This window comes from Salmo trutta, chromosome 2 (assembly GCF_901001165.1).
Source record: "Salmo trutta chromosome 2, fSalTru1.1, whole genome shotgun sequence".
In the NCBI taxonomy this organism is placed as follows: Eukaryota; Metazoa; Chordata; class Actinopteri; order Salmoniformes; family Salmonidae; genus Salmo; species Salmo trutta.
Window position 1 is genome coordinate 38322082 of NC_042958.1, and position 20718 is coordinate 38342799.

A 20718-nucleotide genomic window follows, 5' to 3' on the forward strand; every position below is an offset into this window, starting at 1 on the left:
TAAAACCAAGACATACAATAGTGTAAATTCTGAGTAAGCAGCTTGAAATTACATTTGAGACCTGTAGTACATTACACTACCTCAGTCATGCTCCCCATACAGCTGTTCTCTTCCACTATATGTGATAGTGTTGCTAATGTGCTCACTACATTACAGATATTTTTTAGCTGTTGTAGGTGTTGCAGGCCTCTCCTGCTGTGTTTTACAAGTCATTATCTCACCTAACATGCATGTCTGCCCCCTCTCTGTCTGTGTCTCTCTCTCTCTCGCTCTCTCTCGCTCTCTCTCTCTCTCGCTCTTTCTCTCTCTCTCGCTCTTTCTCTCTTTCTCTCTCTCGCTCTTTCTCTCTCTCGCTCTCTCGCTCTCTCGCTCTCTCGCTCTCTCGCTCTTTCTCTCTCTCGCTCTCTCTCTCTCTCTCTCTCTCTCTCTTTCTCTCTCTCGCTCTCTCTCTCTCTCTCTCTCTCTCTCGCTCTCTTTCTCTCTCTCGCTCTCGCTCTTTCTCTCTCTCGCTCTTTCTGCCTCTCTCTCGCTCTTTCTGCCTCTCTCTCTCGCTCTCTCTCTCTCGCTCTTTCTCTCTCTCGCTCTTTCTCTCTCGCTCTTTCTGCCTCTCTCTCGCTCTTTCTGCCTCTCTCTCTCGCTCTTTCTGCCTCTCTCTCTCTCGCTCTTTCTGCCTCTCTCTCTCTCGCTCTTTCTGCCTCGCTCTCTCTCGCTCTTTCTGCCTCGCTCTCTCTCGCTCTTTGTCTCGCTCTCTGTGTCTCTTTCTCTTTCTGTCTCGCTCTCTGTGTCTCTTTCTCTCTGTCTCTCTCTGTTTCTGTCTCTTTCTCTCTCTGTTTCTCTCTTTCTCTCTCTGTTTCTCTCCTGTCTGTTTCTCTCCTGTCTCTCTCTCTCCCCCCTCCTCCCTCCTCACCCCTCCTCCCTCCTCACCCCTTCCTTAGCCCCTCACACAGCCCTGACCACAGCAGAGTACTACCACCAGATGGCTCTCCTGGCAGGCCACCGTAGCCCCTACACGGACCTCCTACCCTCTGTGGCCTCCACGGCCGGAGCCACCAGCAGCGCCCTGCACATGGAGTATCTACAGGCCATGGAGAGTAAGTCTGACTGCATTGGGTTTAAGACACTGATGCAAACTCAGTGTTTCCCCTATGATATTTTCAGCAGTGGTGGTGGGGGGGGGTTGCTACTAGCATTAGTGCAATGACATTCTAGCGGTTCCCATAGACGTCCAGTCATTGAGCCAACGACTGTGTCTCTGCTGACGTATACAATATATCTTATTTTTTTAAATCATATGCTAAATGAATATAGGGGATACACTGTAAACAACTATTTCATGACTTTGTTTGTATGTGGGGGGTGGGGGTGTCTGTATTTGTGTTTTACAAACTGAGTATTCTAGATAGATTACAACATTACTTCCCTGCATTATACAACAATCTGTTTTACATGGAGCAAAACAACAATCCTACCAAATGAGGAGGGACTAGCTAGCCAATCAAAAATTGACATGATTTAAATGAGCCATTGTCTTAATGTGCCAGGCTCAGGCCTGCCTGTGCAGAGGACTTATGCTAATGAGTTATTTTAAAGTGTAAATAGGAAATTAAATGCACACTGAATCTTAGGGAAGGTCGGACAGCCTCACCCCTCTCTCTTTGATGAGAAGGTATTTAGTCAGCCAGCCGCCGCTTTCATGGAAATCCGGGGTGAAGTCCCCCCTCATCCTTCCCCCCATTCCTCTGAACAAACTAATTAAAACTAGCCAAACTTGCACGCCTATTTGAAAATTAATTGCTATTAAGTGGGAATTGGAATGTCCCACCATTCATCATCACAGGAAGAAATTCTTTCTTCTGTATCAACACTTAAGATTAATAGAGTGAAACAAAACAATTAGGGCCACAGTTTCAAATAGGATATGATGCCATGGCTATGCTACTTCTTCATTACTTCACAATCGGCTGTGATCATTGCTGGTAATACAGTGGCTTGCGAGAGTATTCACCCCCTTGGCATTTTTCCTATTTTGTTGCCTTACAATCTGGAATTAACATTTATTTTGGGGGGGTTTGTATCATTTGATTTACACAACATGCCTACCACTTTGAAGATGCAAAATATTTTTTGATTGTGAAACAAACAAGAACTAAGAGAAAAAACAGAAAACTTGAACGTGTGTAACTATTTACCCCCCCAAAGTCAATACTTTGTAGAGCCACCTATTGCAGCAATTACAGCTGCAAGTCTCTTGGGATATGTCTCTATAAGCTTGGCACATCAAGCCACTGGGATTTTTGCCCATTCTTCAAGGCAAAACTGCTCCAGCTCCTTCAAGTTGGATGGGTTCCGCTGGTGTACAGCAATCTTTAAGTCATACCACAGATTCTCAATTGGATTGAGGTCTGGGCTTTGACTAGGCCATTCCAAGACATTTAAAATGTTTCCCCTTAAACCACTCGAGTGTTGCTTTAGCAGTATGCTTAGGGCCATTGTCCTGCTGGAAGGTGAACCTCCATCCCAGTCTCAAATCTCTGGAAGACTGAAACAGGTTTCCCTTAAGAATTTCCCTGTATTTAGCGCATCCATCATTCCTTCAATTCTAACCAGTTTCCAGTCCCTGCCGATGGAAAAACATCGGGGTGATGGAGGTGTTGGGTTTGCGCCAGACATATCGTTTTCCTTGATGGCCAAATAGCAACATTTTTGTCTCATCTGACCAGAGTACATTCTTCTATATGTTTGGGGAGTCTCCAACATGCCTTTTGGCGAACACCAAACGTGTTTGCTTATTTTTTTCTTTAACCTCTCTAGGGGAGGTGGGACGAAATCGTCCCACACTATTCAACAGCCAGTGACAAATCAGAGCGCCAAATTTAAAACCACAAAATGTCATAATTCAAAGTTCTCAAAGATAGGACTATTTTACACCATTTTATAGATACACTTCTCCTGACTCGAACCACGTTGTCCGATTTCCAAAAGGCTTTACAGCGAAAGCAAAACATTAGATTATGTTAGGAGAGTACATAGACACAAAAAACCACACAGCCATTTCCAAGCAACTAGCATGCATCACAAATACCCAAAACACAGCTAAATGCAGCACTAACCTTTGATGATCTTCATCAGATGACACTCCTAGGACATTATGTTATACAATACATGCATGTTTTGTTCAATCAAGTTCATATTTATATCAAAAACCAGCTTTTTACATTAGCATGTGATGTTCAGAACTAGCATACCCACTGAAAACTTCCGGTGAATTTACTAAATTACTCACGATAAACGTTGACAAAATACATAACAATTATTTTAAGAATTATAGATACAGAACTCCTTTATGCAATCGCTATGTCCGATTTAAAAATAGCTTATCGGCGAAAGCACATTTTGCAATATTCAGAGTACATAGCTCGGCCATCACAGCTAGCTAATTTGACACCCACCAAGTTTGGGGCTCACTAAACTCAAAATTACTATTAGAAAAATTGGATTACCTTTGCAGTTCTTCGTCAGAATGCACTCCCAGGACTTCTACTTCAACAACAAATGTTGTTTTGGTTCCAAATAATCCATAGTTATATCCAAATGCTGCCGTTTTGTTCATGCGTTCAGGTAACTATCCAAACGGTGACGCGCAAGCACATTTCGTGACAAAAAAAATCAAAATATTCCATTACCGTACTTAGAAGCATGTCAAACGCTGTTTAAAATCAATTTTTATGCTACTTTTCTCGTAAAATAGCGCTAATATTCCAACCGGGCAACATTGTATTCATTCAAAGGCTGAAAGAAAAAAAATTGAGAAGTCTCGTGAACGCGCATCTCAGTCTCACTGTCCCCAGGCTGACCACTTACAAACAGAGCTGTTGTACTTTGCCCAGAGACAGCAGACACCCCATTCCACTTTCTGGCGGCTTTAGAGAGCCAATGGAAGCCTTAGAAAGTGTCACGTTACAGCACAGATGCTGTATTTTTGATAGAGATGCAACAGAAGGACAACAAATTGTCAGACAGGGCACTTCCTGTATGGAATCTTCTCAGGTTTTGGCCTACAATATGAGTTCTGTTATACTCACAGACACCATTCAAACAGTTTTAGAAACTTTAGAGTGTTTTCTATCCAAATCTACTAATTATATGCATATTCTAGTTTCTGGGCAGGAGTAGTAACCAGATTAAATCGGGTACGTTTTTTTTATCCGGCCGTGAAAATACTGCCCCCTATACCACAACAGGTTAAGCAATGGCTTTTTTTTCTGTCCTCTCTTTTCTGTAAAGGCTAGCTCTGTGGAGTGTACGTTTTATAGTGGTCCTATTGACAGATACTCCAATCTCTGCTGTGGAGCTTTGCAGCTCCTTCAGGGTTATCTTTGGTCTCTTTGTTGCCTCTCTGATTAACCTCTCTAGGGTCGGCGGGACGAAATCGTCCCACCTACGTAACAGCCAGTGGAATCCTGTGGCGCGTTATTCAAATACCTTAGAAATGCTATTACTTCAATTTCTCAAACATATGACTATTTTACACCATTTTAAAGACAAGACTCTCGTTAATCTAACCACACTGTCCGATTTCAAAAAGGCTTTACAACGAAAGCAAAACATTAGATTATGTCAGCAGAGTACCCAGCCAGAAATAATCAGACACCCATTTTTCAAGCTAGCATATAATGTCACAAAAACCCAAACCACAGCTAAATGCAGCACTAACCTTTGATCTTCATCAGATGACACACCTAGGACATTATGTTATACAATGCATGCATGTTTTGTTCAATCAAGTTCATATTTACATCAAAAACCAGCTTTTAACATTAGCATGTGACTTCAGAACTAGCATACCCCCCGCAAAATTCCGGTGAATTTACAAAAAATTTACTAAATTACTCACGATAAACGTTCACAAAAAGCATAACAATTATTTTAAGAATTATAGATACAGAACTCCTCTATGCACTCGATATGTCCGATTTTAAAATAGCTTTTCGGTGAAAGCACATTTTGCAATATTCTGAGTACATAGCCCGGCATCACAGGGCTAGCTATTTAGACACCCAGCAAGTTTAGCACTCACCAAAGTCAGATTTACTATAAGAAAAATGTTATTACCTTTGGTGTTCTTCGTCAGAATGCACTCCCAGGACTTCTACTTCAATAACAAATGTTGGTTTGGTCCCAAATAATCCATAGTTATATCCAAATATCCTCTGTTTTGTTCGTGCGTTCAAGACACTATCCGAATGGTAAAGAAGGGCACGAGCACGACGCATTTCGTGACCAAAAAATTCTAAATATTCCATTACCGTACTTCGAAGCATGTCAACCGCTGTTTAAAATCAATTTTTATGCCATTTTTCTCGTAAAAAAGCGATAATATTCCGACCGGGAAATCGTTTTTTAATACAAAGAGAGCGAAAGTAAAAGCATGGGATCCCCTCATGCACGAGCCTCAGTCTGATGGCCCTCTGATAGAGCACTTGCCAAACGCGCTAATGTGTTTCAGCCTGGGGCTGGAATCACATCATTCAGCTTTTTCCCGCCTTCTGAGAGCCCATGGGAGCCGTAGGAAGTGTCACGTAACAGCAGAGATCCCCTGTTTTGGATAGAGATGATCAAGGAGGGCAAGAAATGGTCAGACAGGCCACTTCCTGTAAGGAATCTTCTCAGGTTTTTGCCTGCCATATGAGTTCTGTTATACTCACAGACACCATTCAAACAGTTTTAGAAACTTTAGGGTGTTTTCTATCCAAAGCCAAAAATTATATGCATATTCTAGTTACTGGGCAGGAGTAGTAACCAGATTAAATCGGGTACGTTTTTTATCCAGCCGTGTAAATACTGCCCCCTAGCCCTAACAGGTTGCCCTCCTTGCCTGGTCTGTGAGTTTTGGTGGGCGGCCCTCTCTTGGCAGGTTTGTTGTGGTGCCATATTCTTTAAATTTTTTAATAATGGATTTAATGGTGCTCCGTGGGATGTACAAAGTTTTGGATATTTTTTTACAACCCAACCCAGATCTGTACCTCTCCACAACTTTGTCCCTGACCTGTTTGGAGAGCTCCTTGGTGTTCATGGTGCCGCTTGCTTGGTGGTGCCCCTTGCTTAGTGGTGTTGCAGACTCTGGGGCCTTTCAGAACAGGTGTATATAAGATCAGCAAAAAAATAAATCGTCCCTTTTTCAGGACCCTTTCAAAGATAATTTGTAAAAATCGAAATATCTTCACAGATATTCATTGTAAAGGGTTTAAACACTGTTTCCCATGCTTGTTCAATGAACCATAAACAATTAATGAACTTTCACCTGTGGAACGATCGTTAAGACACTAACAGCTTACAGACGGTAGGCAATTAAGGTCACAGTTCTGAAAACGTAGGACACTAAAGAGGCCTTTCTACAGACTCTGAAAAACACCAAAAGAAAGATGCCCAGGGTCCCTGCATGAACGTGCCTTAGGCATGCTGCAAGGAGGCATGAGGACTGCAGATGTGGCCAGGGCAATAAATTGCAATGTCCGTACTGTGAGACGCCTAAGACAGCGCTACAGGGAGACAGGATGGACAGCTGATCATCCTCGCAGTGGCAGACCACGTGTAACAACACCTGCACAGGATTGGTACATTCGAACATCACACCTGCGGGACAGGTACGGGATGGCAACAACAACTGCCCGAGTTACCCCAGGAATGCACAATCCCTCCATCAGTGCTCAGACTGTCCGCAATAGTCTGAGAGAGGCTGGACTGAGGGCTTGTAGGCCTGTTGTAAGGCAGGTCCTCACCAGACATCATTGGCAACAACGTCGCCTATGGGCACAAACCCACCGTCGCTGGACCAGACAGGACTGGCAAAAAGTGCTCTTCACTGACGAGTCGCGGTTTTGTCTCACCAGGGGTGATGGTTGGATTTGCGTTTATCGTCGAAGGAATGAGCGTTACACCGAGGCCTGTACTCTGGAGCGGAATCGATTTGGAGGTGCAGGGTCCGTCATGGTCTGGGGCAGTGTGTCACAGCATCATCGGACTGAGCTTGTTGTCATGGCAGGTAATCTCAGCGCTGTGCGTTACAGGGAAGACATCTTCCTCCTTCATGTGGTACCCTTCCTGCAGACTCATCCTGACATGACCCTCCAGCATGACAATGCCACCATCCATACTGCTCGTTCAGTGCATAATTTCCTGCAAGACAGTAATGTCAGTGTTCTGCCATGGCCAGCGACGAGCCCCGATCTCAATCCCATTGAGCACGTCTGGGACCTGTTGGATCAGAGGGTGAGGGCTAGGGCCATTCCCCAAGAAATAAAAAAAGTCCAGGAACTTGCAGGTGCCTTGGTGGAAGAGTGGGGTAACATCTCACAGCAAGAACGGGCAAATCTGGTGCAGTCCATGTGGAGATGCACTGCATTACTTAATGCAGCTGGTGGCCACACTAGATACGGACTGTTACTTTTGATTTTGACCCCCCTTTGTTCAGGGACACATTATTCCATTTCTGTTAGTCACATGTCTGTGGAACTTGTGCAGTTTGTTACAATTGTTGAATATTGTTATGTTCATACAAATATTTACACACGTTAAGTTTGCTGAAAATAAACGCAGTTGACGGTGAGAGGACGTTTCTTTTTTTTGCTGAGTTTATACTGAGATCATGTGACAGATCATGTGACACAGATTGCACACAGGTGGACTTTATTTAACTAATTATGTGACTTCTGAAGGTAATTGGTTGCACAAGATCCTTTTTTAGGGGCTTCTTAGCAAAGTGTGAATCCATTTGCACGCACCACTTTTCAGATTTTCTTTTTTTTAGAATTGTTTGAAACAAGGTTTTTTTCACTTCACCAATTTTGACTATTTTGTGTATGTCCATTACATGAAATCCAAATATAAATCAATTGAAATTACAGGTTGTAATGCAGCAAATAGGAAAAACTCCAAGGGGGATGAATAATTTTGGAAGGCACTGTAACTCATTGCGATTCAGCAATGTGTGTTCCACACGCAGGCCAGGAAAATTAACACTTTAAAGCTCTTCCTTTGTGATATATAGATTTTAGAGGAGAGAAAAAAGGCATAAGGAGTGTGTCGTTAATGGGGTCTAGTTGCATTGTAGCTAGCATAGTTTCAGTCAGTCTACTTCACATCAATGTAATTAGCTTAGGAAAGAGACTAATGAAACAATAGCGCTGCTCTGGCTGTTTGGGGCTTTAATGGCCTATTGTCTAATGTTTTCTTATTAGCTAGCTATTTTTAGGTAGCGCTATGCTAATATCTGTATTTGGGCTATATAATTAGCTATTTGGCTATTTTTCCATGAGAATGTTTTTTTTTTACTTGAGGAAAATATAAGCTTTCTGATCAAAAAATCACATCCTGTCCTTCCCACTATCACTTGAACCCTATGAACAACAGTATTTTATTTAATTCAGTCCTGCTGAGGGAGTGGATTAGTGGTTGGACAGTATAGCTGTGTCACCTATTTAGTTTTCATATTACTGCCAGTTTATGGTTATGATGATTGTGTAGGATACGAGAGGAGGAGGAAAGGAGAGGGGGAGAGAAGTGGTGTGGAGTTGTACTGTGCTGTGAGAGGGCCAGGGTCTTCTCAAGTTGCCCTAACTCAGCTGTGTGGGTTAGGAGTTTTTGTGCTTTTGGGCTCCAGGCTCCTGGTTTATTTTCTACTGCCACCAGTCAGTCCAGCCTGTCTGGGCCCTCCCTGTCCTGTTCGTGTGAATTAATGACGCCGTGCCTAACCAGCCGTCCCGTCCATAAATCACAGGGAAATTAGAGGGACACTCCCGCTACCCTGTTACGGGCCACGACGCTCCCTTCTCCCTCTCTTCTACCTCTCCCTCTCTTCTCCTCCTGGTTGGCCGATTTATCATTTGGCTGCAGCATTAATAAACATAACTCCCTGGAGGCCCAGCTGTGATGGGACAGCTACCCTCTTCTACCCCCTCCCCCATTCCTTCCCCCCTTCTAACTCTCCACAAGTGGAGGCAGTCCCTCACCGGTGGACCTGGGGCGTGGTTTTTAGGAGGTTTGTCATAGAGAGGTATGGGGGCGTGGTTTTTAGGAGGTTTGTCATAGAGAAGTATGGGGGCGTGGTTTTTAGGTTTGTCATAGAGAGGTATGGGGGCGTGGTTTTTAGGAGGTTTGTCATAGAGAGGTATGGGGGCGTGGTTTTTAGGAGGTTTGTCATAGAGAAGTATGGGGGCGTGGTTTTTCGGAGGTTTGTCATAGAGAGGTATGGGGGCGTGGTTTTTAGGAGGTTTGTCATAGAGAGGTATGGGGGCGTGGTTTTTAGGAGGTTTGTCATAGAGAGGTATGGGGGCGTGGTTTTTAGGAGGTTTGTCATAGAGAAGTATGGGGGCGTGGTTTTTAGGTTTGTCATAGAGAGGTATGGGGGCGTGGTTTTTAGGAGGTTTGTCATAGAGAGGTATGGGGGCGTGGTTTTTAGGAGGTTTGTCATAGAGAGGTATGGGGGCGTGGTTTTTAGGAGGTTTGTCATAGAGAGGTATGGGGGTGTGGTTTTTAGGAGGTTTGTCATAGAGAGGTATGAGGGCGTGGTTTTTAGGAGGTTTGTCATAGAGAGGTATGGGGCGTGGTTTTTAGGAGGTTTGTCATAGAGAGGTATGGGGGCGTGGTTTTTAGGAGGTTTGTCATAGAGAGGTATGGGGGTGTGGTTTTTAGGAGGTTTGTCATAGAGAGGTATGAGGGCGTGGTTTTTAGGAGGTTTGTCATAGAGAGGTATGGGGCGTGGTTTTTAGGAGGTTTGTCATAGAGAGGTATGGGGGCGTGGTTTTTAGGAGGTTTGTCATAGAGAGGTATGGGGGTGTGGTTTTTAGGAGGTTTGTCATAGAGAGGTATGAGGGCGTGGTTTTTAGGAGGTTTGTCATAGAGAGGTATGGGGCGTGGTTTTTAGGAGGTTTGTCATAGAGAGGTATGGGGGCATGGTTTTGGAGGCTGTGTCTTAGGTCAACCAGGGGGTAGAAGTTTGATTGAGGAGTGTGGTTATCGCAGGTGTGTGAGATGCAGTGTTTGTGTGAGTACAACTGGATGATAGAACTGCGTCAGATTTCAAGGAACAAATTCCTCAAATGGCAAACATATTTCCAGAGATGTATATTGTGTGAGAGATTGCATGTATGTATGTGCGTCGGGGGATTTGTGTGTTTGTATGTGTGAGTGTGTGTTTGCCCCCCAACTCCCCTCTCTGAGACATTAAAGAGAGAGAGGCAGGTTTTCTAAAGAGGCCAGAGCAGAGACAATGTAGAGGGGTGTTCCTCCTCCCTCCTCTCCCCCTGGAGCTCCATGCTCCAAACACAGGCGTACGTATGCCAGGAAGTCCACTACACACACACACGCACACACACACTCGCACACACACACACACACACACACACACACAATCATACAACTGATTTCCATGTGAATGGAAGCCTCTGTAATCGCTGGATGTGTCAGGCAAGAGTGAGTGTTTGAATTTAAGGGAGGGAGAAAGGAGGGAGGGAGAAAGGGAGGGAGGGAAAAGGGAGGGAGTACAGGGGCTGCGTAAGCTGGTTTTGTTTGCCCACGGAAAAAGAAAAAACAGCTGACATTTTTTTCCCGACCTACTCTGTCACAAAGTCATTGTGTCAGTTCACTCACAAAGCGTAACATCCCCTCAGCGTCTTTTCAATCCTTTTTCTCCTCCCTTCGCTTCTTTACTTTTCCTTCTGTTTTTCCCCCTGTCTTGTGACATCTCCGAGTAAAAAGGCAACAAAAGTAATTTCTTAATCTGTACATGCGTCTCATTGTGTGTTTAGAGAGAGAGAGAGAAAAGAGCTTGTTGTTGGCTGCTTGGTATTTTTTCAAAGCCACTTTTCCATTCAACATTGACTGCTTTTGAATAAGGAGGCACATCAGATTTGATTAGATACTTGATTGCCATAACCCAGTCAGTAAAGTGCTCTGACATACTAGGCACTCCTATGTTGTCTTGTATGAAGTTCATCCATTGACAGTTGCACTTTTTCATTCAAATTTGCCTTTTGTTAGAAGACATTTTGTTTGTTGATTGGATTGAAATAGGTTTTTCTGAGGCAGTGAAGCTCACTCTATGGCCCCTCTGTTTGTCTATGGTTAAATTAGAAGTAGGCTACAATGCTATAAAAGCACTCAAATCTATGAAAAATAAGTCAAGCCGCAAATGAACATACAAAAAATAGTATCTGATTAAACACAATAGATAAATCACTATCTCTTTCACCTACTAGGTTTCTATCCAGAGAGGTTCCGCAGACTACAACTTCTTGCGTCTAATGTCTCTACTGTCAACTCTACTGCCTTCCTTTCTTCCAGGCTCCAGGTTCCCCAGGCTGACGGCAAGGCCAAGTAGGAAGCGGGCCCTGCCCATCTCTCCCCTGTCGGAGCACAGCTTTGACCTGCAGACCATGATCCGCAACTCGCCCAACTCCCTTGTCACCATCCTCAACAACTCCCGCTCCAGCTCCTCCACCAGCGGCTCCTATGGACACCTCTCGGCCGGGGCCATCAGGTATGCGATCACGGTTGCATAATTCCAGTACCTTTTTTCAATACATTTTGGTTGGAGGATTCCAGGATTTCCTGTTTAAACCTTCCTAATTGCAGGAATAATTTCCAAGGGGGATTTCTGGAAAAAGTAATGTATGGGATGATAAAGACAACCAACATTCCACACAAACGTATGCCTCCATCACGCTTAACGTTGAAGAGCGATGTGGGTATGGGGATGGAGTGGGACGGAGGGCCTGGGGCAGAGGCTATGTTTTTTGTGGGACGTTGGTCTACTGAAGGTGAGGGGGATGTATTAGGATGTGGTGGACCAGTGAGGTTATTATGGGCGTGCGTACGTGTTTCTCCTCTGCTTCAAAACTCCTGGTGGGCCTTGTCCCCCCATTTACCCAGCATCCCCGGCGGCATGTCAGTCATCCACACACCCTCCCGAACACCACCCCCCTAATACACACCGAAACGACAGAGAAAGACAAAGAGAGAGAGGTAGATCCATAGCCCTACTCGTAGCCATTGATCAGCGATCTGGAAGGAGAACCTGATCAATCACATGCCTCTGTGGCCTCAGTGACAGGGCCAATGATAGGGCCTCCAGACTGATGAGTGATATGACAAGCAGATGGGCCCCCAAATGCGACTTGGCCAATTGATTTCCACTCGTGGCCGGTAATAAGATCAGCAGACGTATGGAGCCAGGCTGAGAGCAGGCATCAAGGAGGCAGGATGAATGGAGCCCCACCACGCGTGACTGCTATTGAACCATAGGACCTGTGTTTACCTGGAGCTACCTATGTTTATAGAGAGAGCCTATGTGAAGGTGAGCAATGGGAGCTTTGGATGTTGATTTCATCGATGATGTAAGTGAAATAGTCAGTGCAGATAGTTTGGGTACCATTAATTGACTATCTTGCACTGACCCTACGCACACTCACTAAACTTTATATACACACCATATATACACTCACTAGACTATATATACAAACCATATACACACTCACTAGACTATATATATAAACCATATACACACTCACTAGACTATATATACAAACCATATACACACTCACTAGACTATATATACAAACCATATACACACTCACTAGACTATATATACAAACCATATACACACTCACTAGACTATATATATAAACCATATACACACTCACTAGACTATATATACAAACCATATACACACTCACTAGACTATATATACAAACCATATACACACTCACTAGACTATATATACAAACCATATACACACTCACTAGACTATATATACATTTACATTTACATTTAAGTCATTTAGCAGACGCTCTTATCCAGAGCGACTTACAAATTGGTGCATTCACCTTATGATATCAGTGGAACAACCACTTTACAATAGTGCATCTAAATCTTTTAAGGGGGGGGGGTTAGAAGGATTACTTTATCCTATCCCAGGTATTCCTTAAAGAGGTGGGGTTTCAGATGTTTCCGGAAGGTGGTGATTGACTCCGCTGTCCTGGCGTCGTGAGGGAGCTTGTTCCACCATTGGGGTGCCAGAGCAGCGAACAGTTTGGACTGGGCTGAGCGGGAACCGTGCTTCCTCAGAGGTAGGGGGGCCAGCAGGCCAGAGGTGGATGAACGCAGTGCCCTTGTTTGGGTGTAGGGCCTGATCAGAGCCTGAAGGTATGGAGGTGCCGTTCCCCTCACAGCTCCGTAGGCAAGCACCATGGTCTTGTAGCGGATGCGAGCTCCAACTGGAAGCCAGTGGAGAGAGCGGAGGAGTGGGGTGACGTGAGAGAACTTGGGAAGGTTGAACACCAAACGGGCTGCGGCGTTCTGGATGAGTTGTAGGGGTTTAATGGCGCAGGCAGGGAGCCCAGCCAACAGCGAGTTGCAGTAATCCAGACGGGAGATGACAAGTGCCTGGATTAGGACCTGCGTCGCTTCCTGTGTGAGGCAGGGTCGTACTCTGCGAATGTTGTAGAGCATGAACCTACAGGATCGGGTCACCGCCTTGATGTTAGTGGAGAACGACAGGGTGTTGTCCAAGATCACGCCAAGGTTCTTAGCACTCTGGGAGGAGGACACAAGGGAGTTGTTAACCGTGATGGCGAGATCATGGAACGGGCAGTCCTTCCCCGGGAGGAAGAGCAGCTCCGTCTTGCCGAGGTTCAGCTTGAGGTGGTGATCCGTCATCCACACTGATATGTCTGCCAGACATGCAGAGATGCGATTCGCCGCCTGGTTATCAGAAGGGGGAAAGGAGAAGATTAATTGTGTGTCGTCTGCATAGCAATTATAGGAGAGACCATGTGAGGATATGACAGAGCCAAGTGACTTGGTGTATAGCGAGAATAGGAGAGGGCCTAGAACAGAGCCCTGGGGGACACCAGTGGTGAGAGCGCGTGGTGCGGAGACAGATTCTCGCCACGCCACCTGGTAGGAGCGACCTGTCAGGTAGGACGCAATCCAAGCGTGGGCCGCGCCGGAGATGCCCAACTCGGAGAGGGTGGAGAGGAGGATCTGATGGTTCACAGTATCAAAGGCAGCAGATAGGTCTAGAAGGATGAGAGCAGAGGAGAGAGAGTTAGCTTTAGCAGTGCGGAGAGCCTCCGTGACACAGAGAAGAGCAGTCTCCGTTGAATGCCCAGTCTTGAAACCTGACTGATTAGGATCAAGAAGGTAATTCTGAGAGAGATAGCAGGAGAGCTGGCCAAGGACGGCACGTTCAAGAGTTTTGGAGAGAAAAGAAAGAAGGGATACTGGTCTGTAGTTGTTGACATAGGAGGGATCGAGTGTAGGTTTTTTCAGAAGGGGTGCAACTCTCGCTCGAAGACGGAAGGGACGTAGCCAGCGGTCAAGGATGAGTTGATGAGCGAGGTGAGGTAGGGGAGAAGGTCTCCGGAAATGGTCTGGAGAAGAGAGGAGGGGATATGGTCAAGTGGGCAGGTTGTTGGGCGGCCGGCTGTCACAAGACACGAGATTTCATCTGGAGAGAGAGGGGAGAAAGAGGTCAAAGCACAGGGTAGGGCAGTGTGAGCAGGGCCAGCGGTGTCGTTTGACTTAGCAAACGAGGATCGGATATCGTCAACCTTCTTTTCAAAATGGTTGACGAAGTCATCCGCAGAGAGGGAAGAGGGGGGGGGAGGGGGAGGAGGATTCAGGAGGGAGGAGAAGGTAGCAAAGAGCTTCCTAGGGTTAGAGGCAGATGCTTGGAATTTAGAGTGGTAGAAAGTGGCTTTAGCAGCAGAGACAGAAGAGGAGAATGTAGAGAGGAGGGAGTGAAAGGATGCCAGTTCCGCAGGGAGGCAAGTTTTCCTCCATTTCCGCTCGGCTGCCCGGAGCCCTGTTCTGTGAGCTCGCAGTGAGTCGTCGAGCCACGGAGCAGGAGGGGAGGACCGAGCCGGCCTGGAGGATAGGGGACAGAGAAAATCAAAGGATGCAGAAAGGGAGGAGAGGAGGGTTGAGGAGGCAGAATCAGGAGATAGGTTGGAGAAGGTTTGAGCAGAGGGAAGAGATGATAGGATGGAAGAGGAGAGAGTAGCGGGAGAGAGAGAGCGAAGGTTGGGACGGCGCAATACCATCCGAGTAGGGGCAGAGTGAGAAGTGTTGGATGAGAGCGAGAGGGAAAAGGATACAAGGTAGTGGTCGGAGATTTGGAGGGGAGTTGCAATGAGATTAGTGGAAGAACAGCATCTGGTAAAGATGAGGTCAAGCGTATTGCCTGCCTTGTGAGTAGGGGGGGAAGGTGAGAGGGTGAGGTCAAAAGAGGAGAGGAGTGGAAAGGAGGCAGAGAGGAATGAGTCAAAGGTAGACGTGGGGAGGTTAAAGTCACCCAGAACTGTGAGAGGTGAGCCATCCTCAGGAAAGGAACTTATCAAGGCGTCAAGCTCATTGATGAACTCTCCAAGGGATCCTGGAGGGCGATAAATGATAAGGATGTTAAGCTTGAAAGGGCTGGTAACTGTGACAGCATGGAATTCAAATGAGGAGATAGACAGATGGGTCAGGGGAGAAAGAGAGAATGTCCACTTGGGAGAGATGAGGATTCCAGTGCCACCACCCCGCTGGCTCGATGCTCTAGGGGTATGCGAGAATACGTGGGCAGACGAGGAGAGAGCAGTAGGAGTAGCAGTGTTATCTGTGGTAATCCATGTTTCCGTCAGCGCCAGGAAGTCTAGGGACTGGAGGGTAGCATAGGCTGAGATGAACTCAGCCTTGTTGGCCGCAGACCGGCAGTTCCAGAGGCTGCCGGAGACCTGGAACTCCACGTGGGTCGTGCGCGCTGGGACCACCAGGTTAGAGTGGCAGCGGCCACGCGGTGTGAAGCGTTTGTATGGCCTGTGCAGAGGGGAGAGAACAGGGATAGACAGACACATAGTTGACAAGCTACAGAAGTGTTGTTTCTTGTATTATTGTCTCTTGTGTCTTTAGAGAACTGTTTCACTTTGATATCCTTTTTCTTCTGTTAACTAGATATTCTTTGTTATTCTTCGTTAGCTAGCTAGCTTCTTCCAGGAGAGTCCCTAGCAACTGCTTAGCAACTGGTAAACAATTCAGCTAGCTAAGATAACTACAATTTTATGAAAAATAGTAACTTTTTTCAAAAGCCTACCTTTGTTTGTTCCTTGTTTTTTCTCCTATTCAGTCTTGCAGTTTTCTTTTGCTTTTTTCCAAAGTACTTCACTCTAAAAACCATGTAAATTTCAATATTTATAATAATATATACAAACCATATACATACTCACTAGACTATATATACACCCCATATACATACTCACTAGACTATATATACAAACCCTATACACACTCACTAGACTATATATATACATACCCTATACACACTCACTAGACTATATATACACATCCTATACACACTCACTAGACTCTATATACAAACCATATACACTCTCACTAGACTATATATACAAACCATATACACAACATATACACACTCACTAGACTATATATACACAACATATACTCACTCACTAGACTATATATACAAACCATATACACACTCACACACATTACATTGACTCTCCCGCACAAAACCCACACACATAAGACACACACGCAGACCAACACAACACAAACACACATACCTACATACACATTACACACACACACACATTTACACTCATCATTTGCTGCTGCTACTCTGTTCTTTATTTTAGTCTTATTATAATCCTGATGCTTAGTCACTTTACCCTGCCGTCATGTACATATCTACCTCAAATACATTTACATTTACGTCATTTAGCAGACGCTCTTATTCAGAGCGACTTACAAATTGGTGCATTCACCTTATGATATCTTCGACCTTTGCACATTGATCTGGTACTGGCACATTGTGTTACTATTTTTATTTTTAAACTTTGCATTGTTGGGAAGGGATTGTAAGAAAGAAAGCATTTCAAGGTAAAGTCTACACCAGTTGTATTCAGTGCATGTGACAAATAAAATGGGATTTGATGTAAACACTCTCACCTCAATGTAGATCTATGCGAAAGGAAGGGTATCCATGATCTAGTTCTTTCACAGTGGGGGAGAGCTAGCAAGCAGACAATGCAATGTGAAGTGACTGTTGTAGTTATATAGGCATGATTATACTGTTGCTATAATAAAGGCTTGTTATAATTGTACTTTATTTCTGACAGAACCCAGTCTTTCTGTCATTGTCAGGGTCATAGAGTTTTTACAGTGGAGCGATGAGTTAATATAACTAGGGTTGCAAAAGGTTCCCCCAAATTTTCCCAGATTTACTGCTTATTCCCTTCTGATTCTGAGAATCCGCCAACAGGGATTTCTGGAAATCCTGGGAACTTTTGGAAAATTACCTGAATTTTGCAACTAAGTATAACCTTACATTTTTCTTTTACTTTTCTTTTACCAGGCAGGTCAATTAAGAACAAATTCTTATTTACAAAGACGGCCTGTCAAGGGACAAAGCATGAATGCACAGTGCTAACAATCTGAACATTCTTTGCCAGGGATTCGCCTTGGGCCCCGTGGGCTCCCGAGTGGTGCAGTGGTCTAAGGCATCTCAGTGCTAGAGGCATCACTACAGACCCTGGTTCAATTCCAGGCTGTATCACAACTGGCCGTGATTGGGAGTCCCATAGGCCAGTGCACAATTGGCCCAGCGTTGTTAGGGTTTGGCTGGGGTAGGCCGTCATTGTAAATAATAATTTGTTCTTAACTGACTTGTCTAGTTAAATAAAGATAAAATAAAATAAAAATCAGTGTTTCCAGAGCATCACATCTCCTGTCAGATGAGGAGCTAGCCAGAACAATTTATTTTGCCTCGTTGCCATTGCATTTGCCGCTCAAATACATCAGAATGTAGTTTGATAGTGGTACATTAATTGTTAACTTTATAAATATGGGGGGGGGGGGGGGGTCTGCACAAAGCCTTGTTGCACAAAACCTTGTTTTATGTTTCACCCTTTCTCGTCTACCTAACACTGATTGTGATATTGTTTCCCTCCAGTCCGGCATTGAGTTTTGCCTACCCTCCGAACCCCGTGGCACTTCAGATGCACCAGCAGCTGCTTGGTCGGCAAACAGGGATGGTGGGTTCTGCGTTCGGCCACAGTCCGCCGCTCATCCACCCCTCCCCGGTCTTCACCACCCAGCGGCCCATCCCTGGCATTCCTCCTCCTGTCCTCACACCCAGAGAGCGCTCTGTCATCTCTAACGACACCTCACAGGTGAGAGACTCCTCCCTCCTCCACGTCAGAAGCCTCTGCGATTCATCATCACAGGTAATAGATAGATAGCATTACCATGTGCTAGCCACGTGCTAGCTGCTTCCGTGGTAGTCTAAACAGATACAAGGCTCAGACAGGTAGAAGCAGGCTCCCCTCTGCGCTCTGGCCTCATGGGAGTTACGGTCCCCTGGATGTGTTATTTTCGACTGGGAACGTCGTTTTTGAACATCGTTTTTTTCACATGAGAAACAACAAGGGACTTGTTAGCATAGGATCCCACCACTGACACCATTAATCACACAGGAGGAAACAGGGATTAAAATGGGAATAGATGGAATGAATGAATTCCATAGTGTCTCTCCATTCCGACTGTATGTGGGGGCTCGCATTTAAAGCTCGCATTTTAGTTTGCTACTTTGTGGCATGTTAATGACACAGATCCACACTCACTGCTGTTTCTAGCTATGAGGTAGTTGGTGGATGAGATCTCTCATTCAAGGTAGAGAACTGACTATGTAAATGTATCTTCTCAATCTATTTCAGAATTCTTTCCAGCTCTGAGGAAACAACCAGAATCATATACTACCTTACCAATTTCATATTTCTAGTCCAAATAGGACAAATACAGTTTCACTGTGTCTATAAGCAGGATCTCAGTGGCTCGAGTGTCAAGGTGCCCCACTGTTAAAGGGGGAATTACATTCCAGATTCCCCTGAGTAAACATTCTGAGAAGGCCAGTAGCACAGATCTGAGCCAAGGAATCTCTCCTGTTTTTCCAGGCCAGTTCAGCTTTCCTAGTTAATTTATTTTCCTGGCTCGCCTGCCTTGTAACAGGGAACTCCCCTTTGGCTCTCAGGCCAGGACCAGTCAGGCCAGAGTCAGGTCTATCAAAGGTGAGGTCAGATAGGGAACTGCTGTATAGAATCATTGGCTTATTCAATGGCCTCGAATGAATAGATAACAGGCTGTACTATGCTACCTTGTAGTAGGATTAACTAGATCCCTTGAACAGTATCATACAGGATGTCGTCATACAACTGCATGTAAATCTTATTTTCTTTTATGGTCATTCTATCATGTAGTATGTTGAATACATTTTGAACTAAGTGATTTTATTGTGGTTGTTCCCACAGACCAAACCCACCAGTGAGTCAGCGGTGAGCAGCACGGGGGAACCCATGCACCACAAACGCTCCAAGATCAAACCGGATGAGGAGCTACCCAACTCAGGGGCCGTAAGTTGCCAGGTAAATGTAACTTTGCCAGCATTTATCGTATAGTCCAATGAACAGACATTCTTATCTAGTGTTAGAAAAGGGGTATGTGTATGGTATTCAAAGATGAGATCAGAAGATGAGATGGTTTACTGCGTCAGCAGCAATAGAATAGGATGTGGTGCTTGTACTGTTCAATTCTGTTCACACATAGAAAACACATACACACGTGTGCACGCACGCACACACATAACCACACAGTCACTCTCTCAGACGCAGAGCTTTGGGGCCAATTATGTGATGTATTGTAAAACTATTTATTTATTTGCCTGTTTCATTCGGCTGCTTGTTCAGGCTGCCGTCTCTGAAACGATAAGCCCCATTGATCTTGGAGGCACCAGAAGGAAATTGTTTTCCTTTTAATCAGATGCTTAAGTGAATGGAAACATTTTTTTAAATTAGATTGCAGGTTTTCTAAAGGCCTCTCTGTGTGCTTGTCTGGAATGATGCTTCTTAAAGTGGCTCTGTGCTCATACAATGGAGGCAAGCCTGTAGAGAGATCCACATTCTGTGAATGAAACTCCTCTTCTCTCTGTTCCCCTCCTTCACACACTCTCCTAACACCATGGCAGGCAGGTACTAGCAGTAGACCGAGGTGGTTTTTACAAACCACAACTTTGCCTAGAGAGAAACACCTGTACACCCCTGGTCTCCCCTGTTAGTCTCCAGTACTCTCCAGGCTACCCAGCCATGTAATGCTAACAGTGACAGTAAAATATGTCTAGACTAATGGAGCAAGCTAGAGCAGGAAGAGGGGTTAGATTCCTGAAATACTCTGACCCAGACCTGTCGTAGATCAACTGCCAACCCAGAGCAGAGCTTTCAGCGCTACATTTCCGCTCCCAGACTCCCAGATGTTCTACTCCCTGTGTGCTGAACAGGGCCACATTGGCCAGATTCACTCGATTACACCGGTGGAAAAGTGTAACTAAATCAGTCTGTTGGGTTAGGGGAGGATAGAGTAGGGGGAGAGAACGTTTTGGTTGTGATATGACTTTGTTACCGGTCAAGTGTGTTGTGAACATATGTTAACTGTCTTTTGCCTAACCATAGTAAAAAAAAAAAAACGGACCCATACGTTCTGAATTGATATGGGCTTACTTACTGTATATACTGTACAATATTTAATATTCTGCAGATCTCTGCTGGGCCATTTCTGTAACACTGACAGTGTTGTGTCCTTGCTGTAATTGTGTTGTGGTTTCCGTATTGT

At 45.0% G+C, this 20718-nt stretch overlaps 1 protein-coding gene across 2 annotated transcripts in view; it reads left to right on the forward strand.

The window, feature by feature from the left end:
- LOC115154990 (transcriptional activator GLI3) overlaps window positions 1–20718 on the forward strand; it is a 186725-nt gene that overhangs the window by 150980 nt on the left and 15027 nt on the right. For both annotated transcript variants that reach the window (XM_029701758.1, XM_029701765.1), the window contains exons 6-9: window positions 936–1091; window positions 11341–11536; window positions 18011–18230; window positions 19365–19478. In XM_029701758.1, coding sequence (XP_029557618.1) covers window positions 936–1091; window positions 11341–11536; window positions 18011–18230; window positions 19365–19478 — 686 coding nt within the window. The remainder of the gene's footprint in view (window positions 1–935; window positions 1092–11340; window positions 11537–18010; window positions 18231–19364; window positions 19479–20718) is intronic.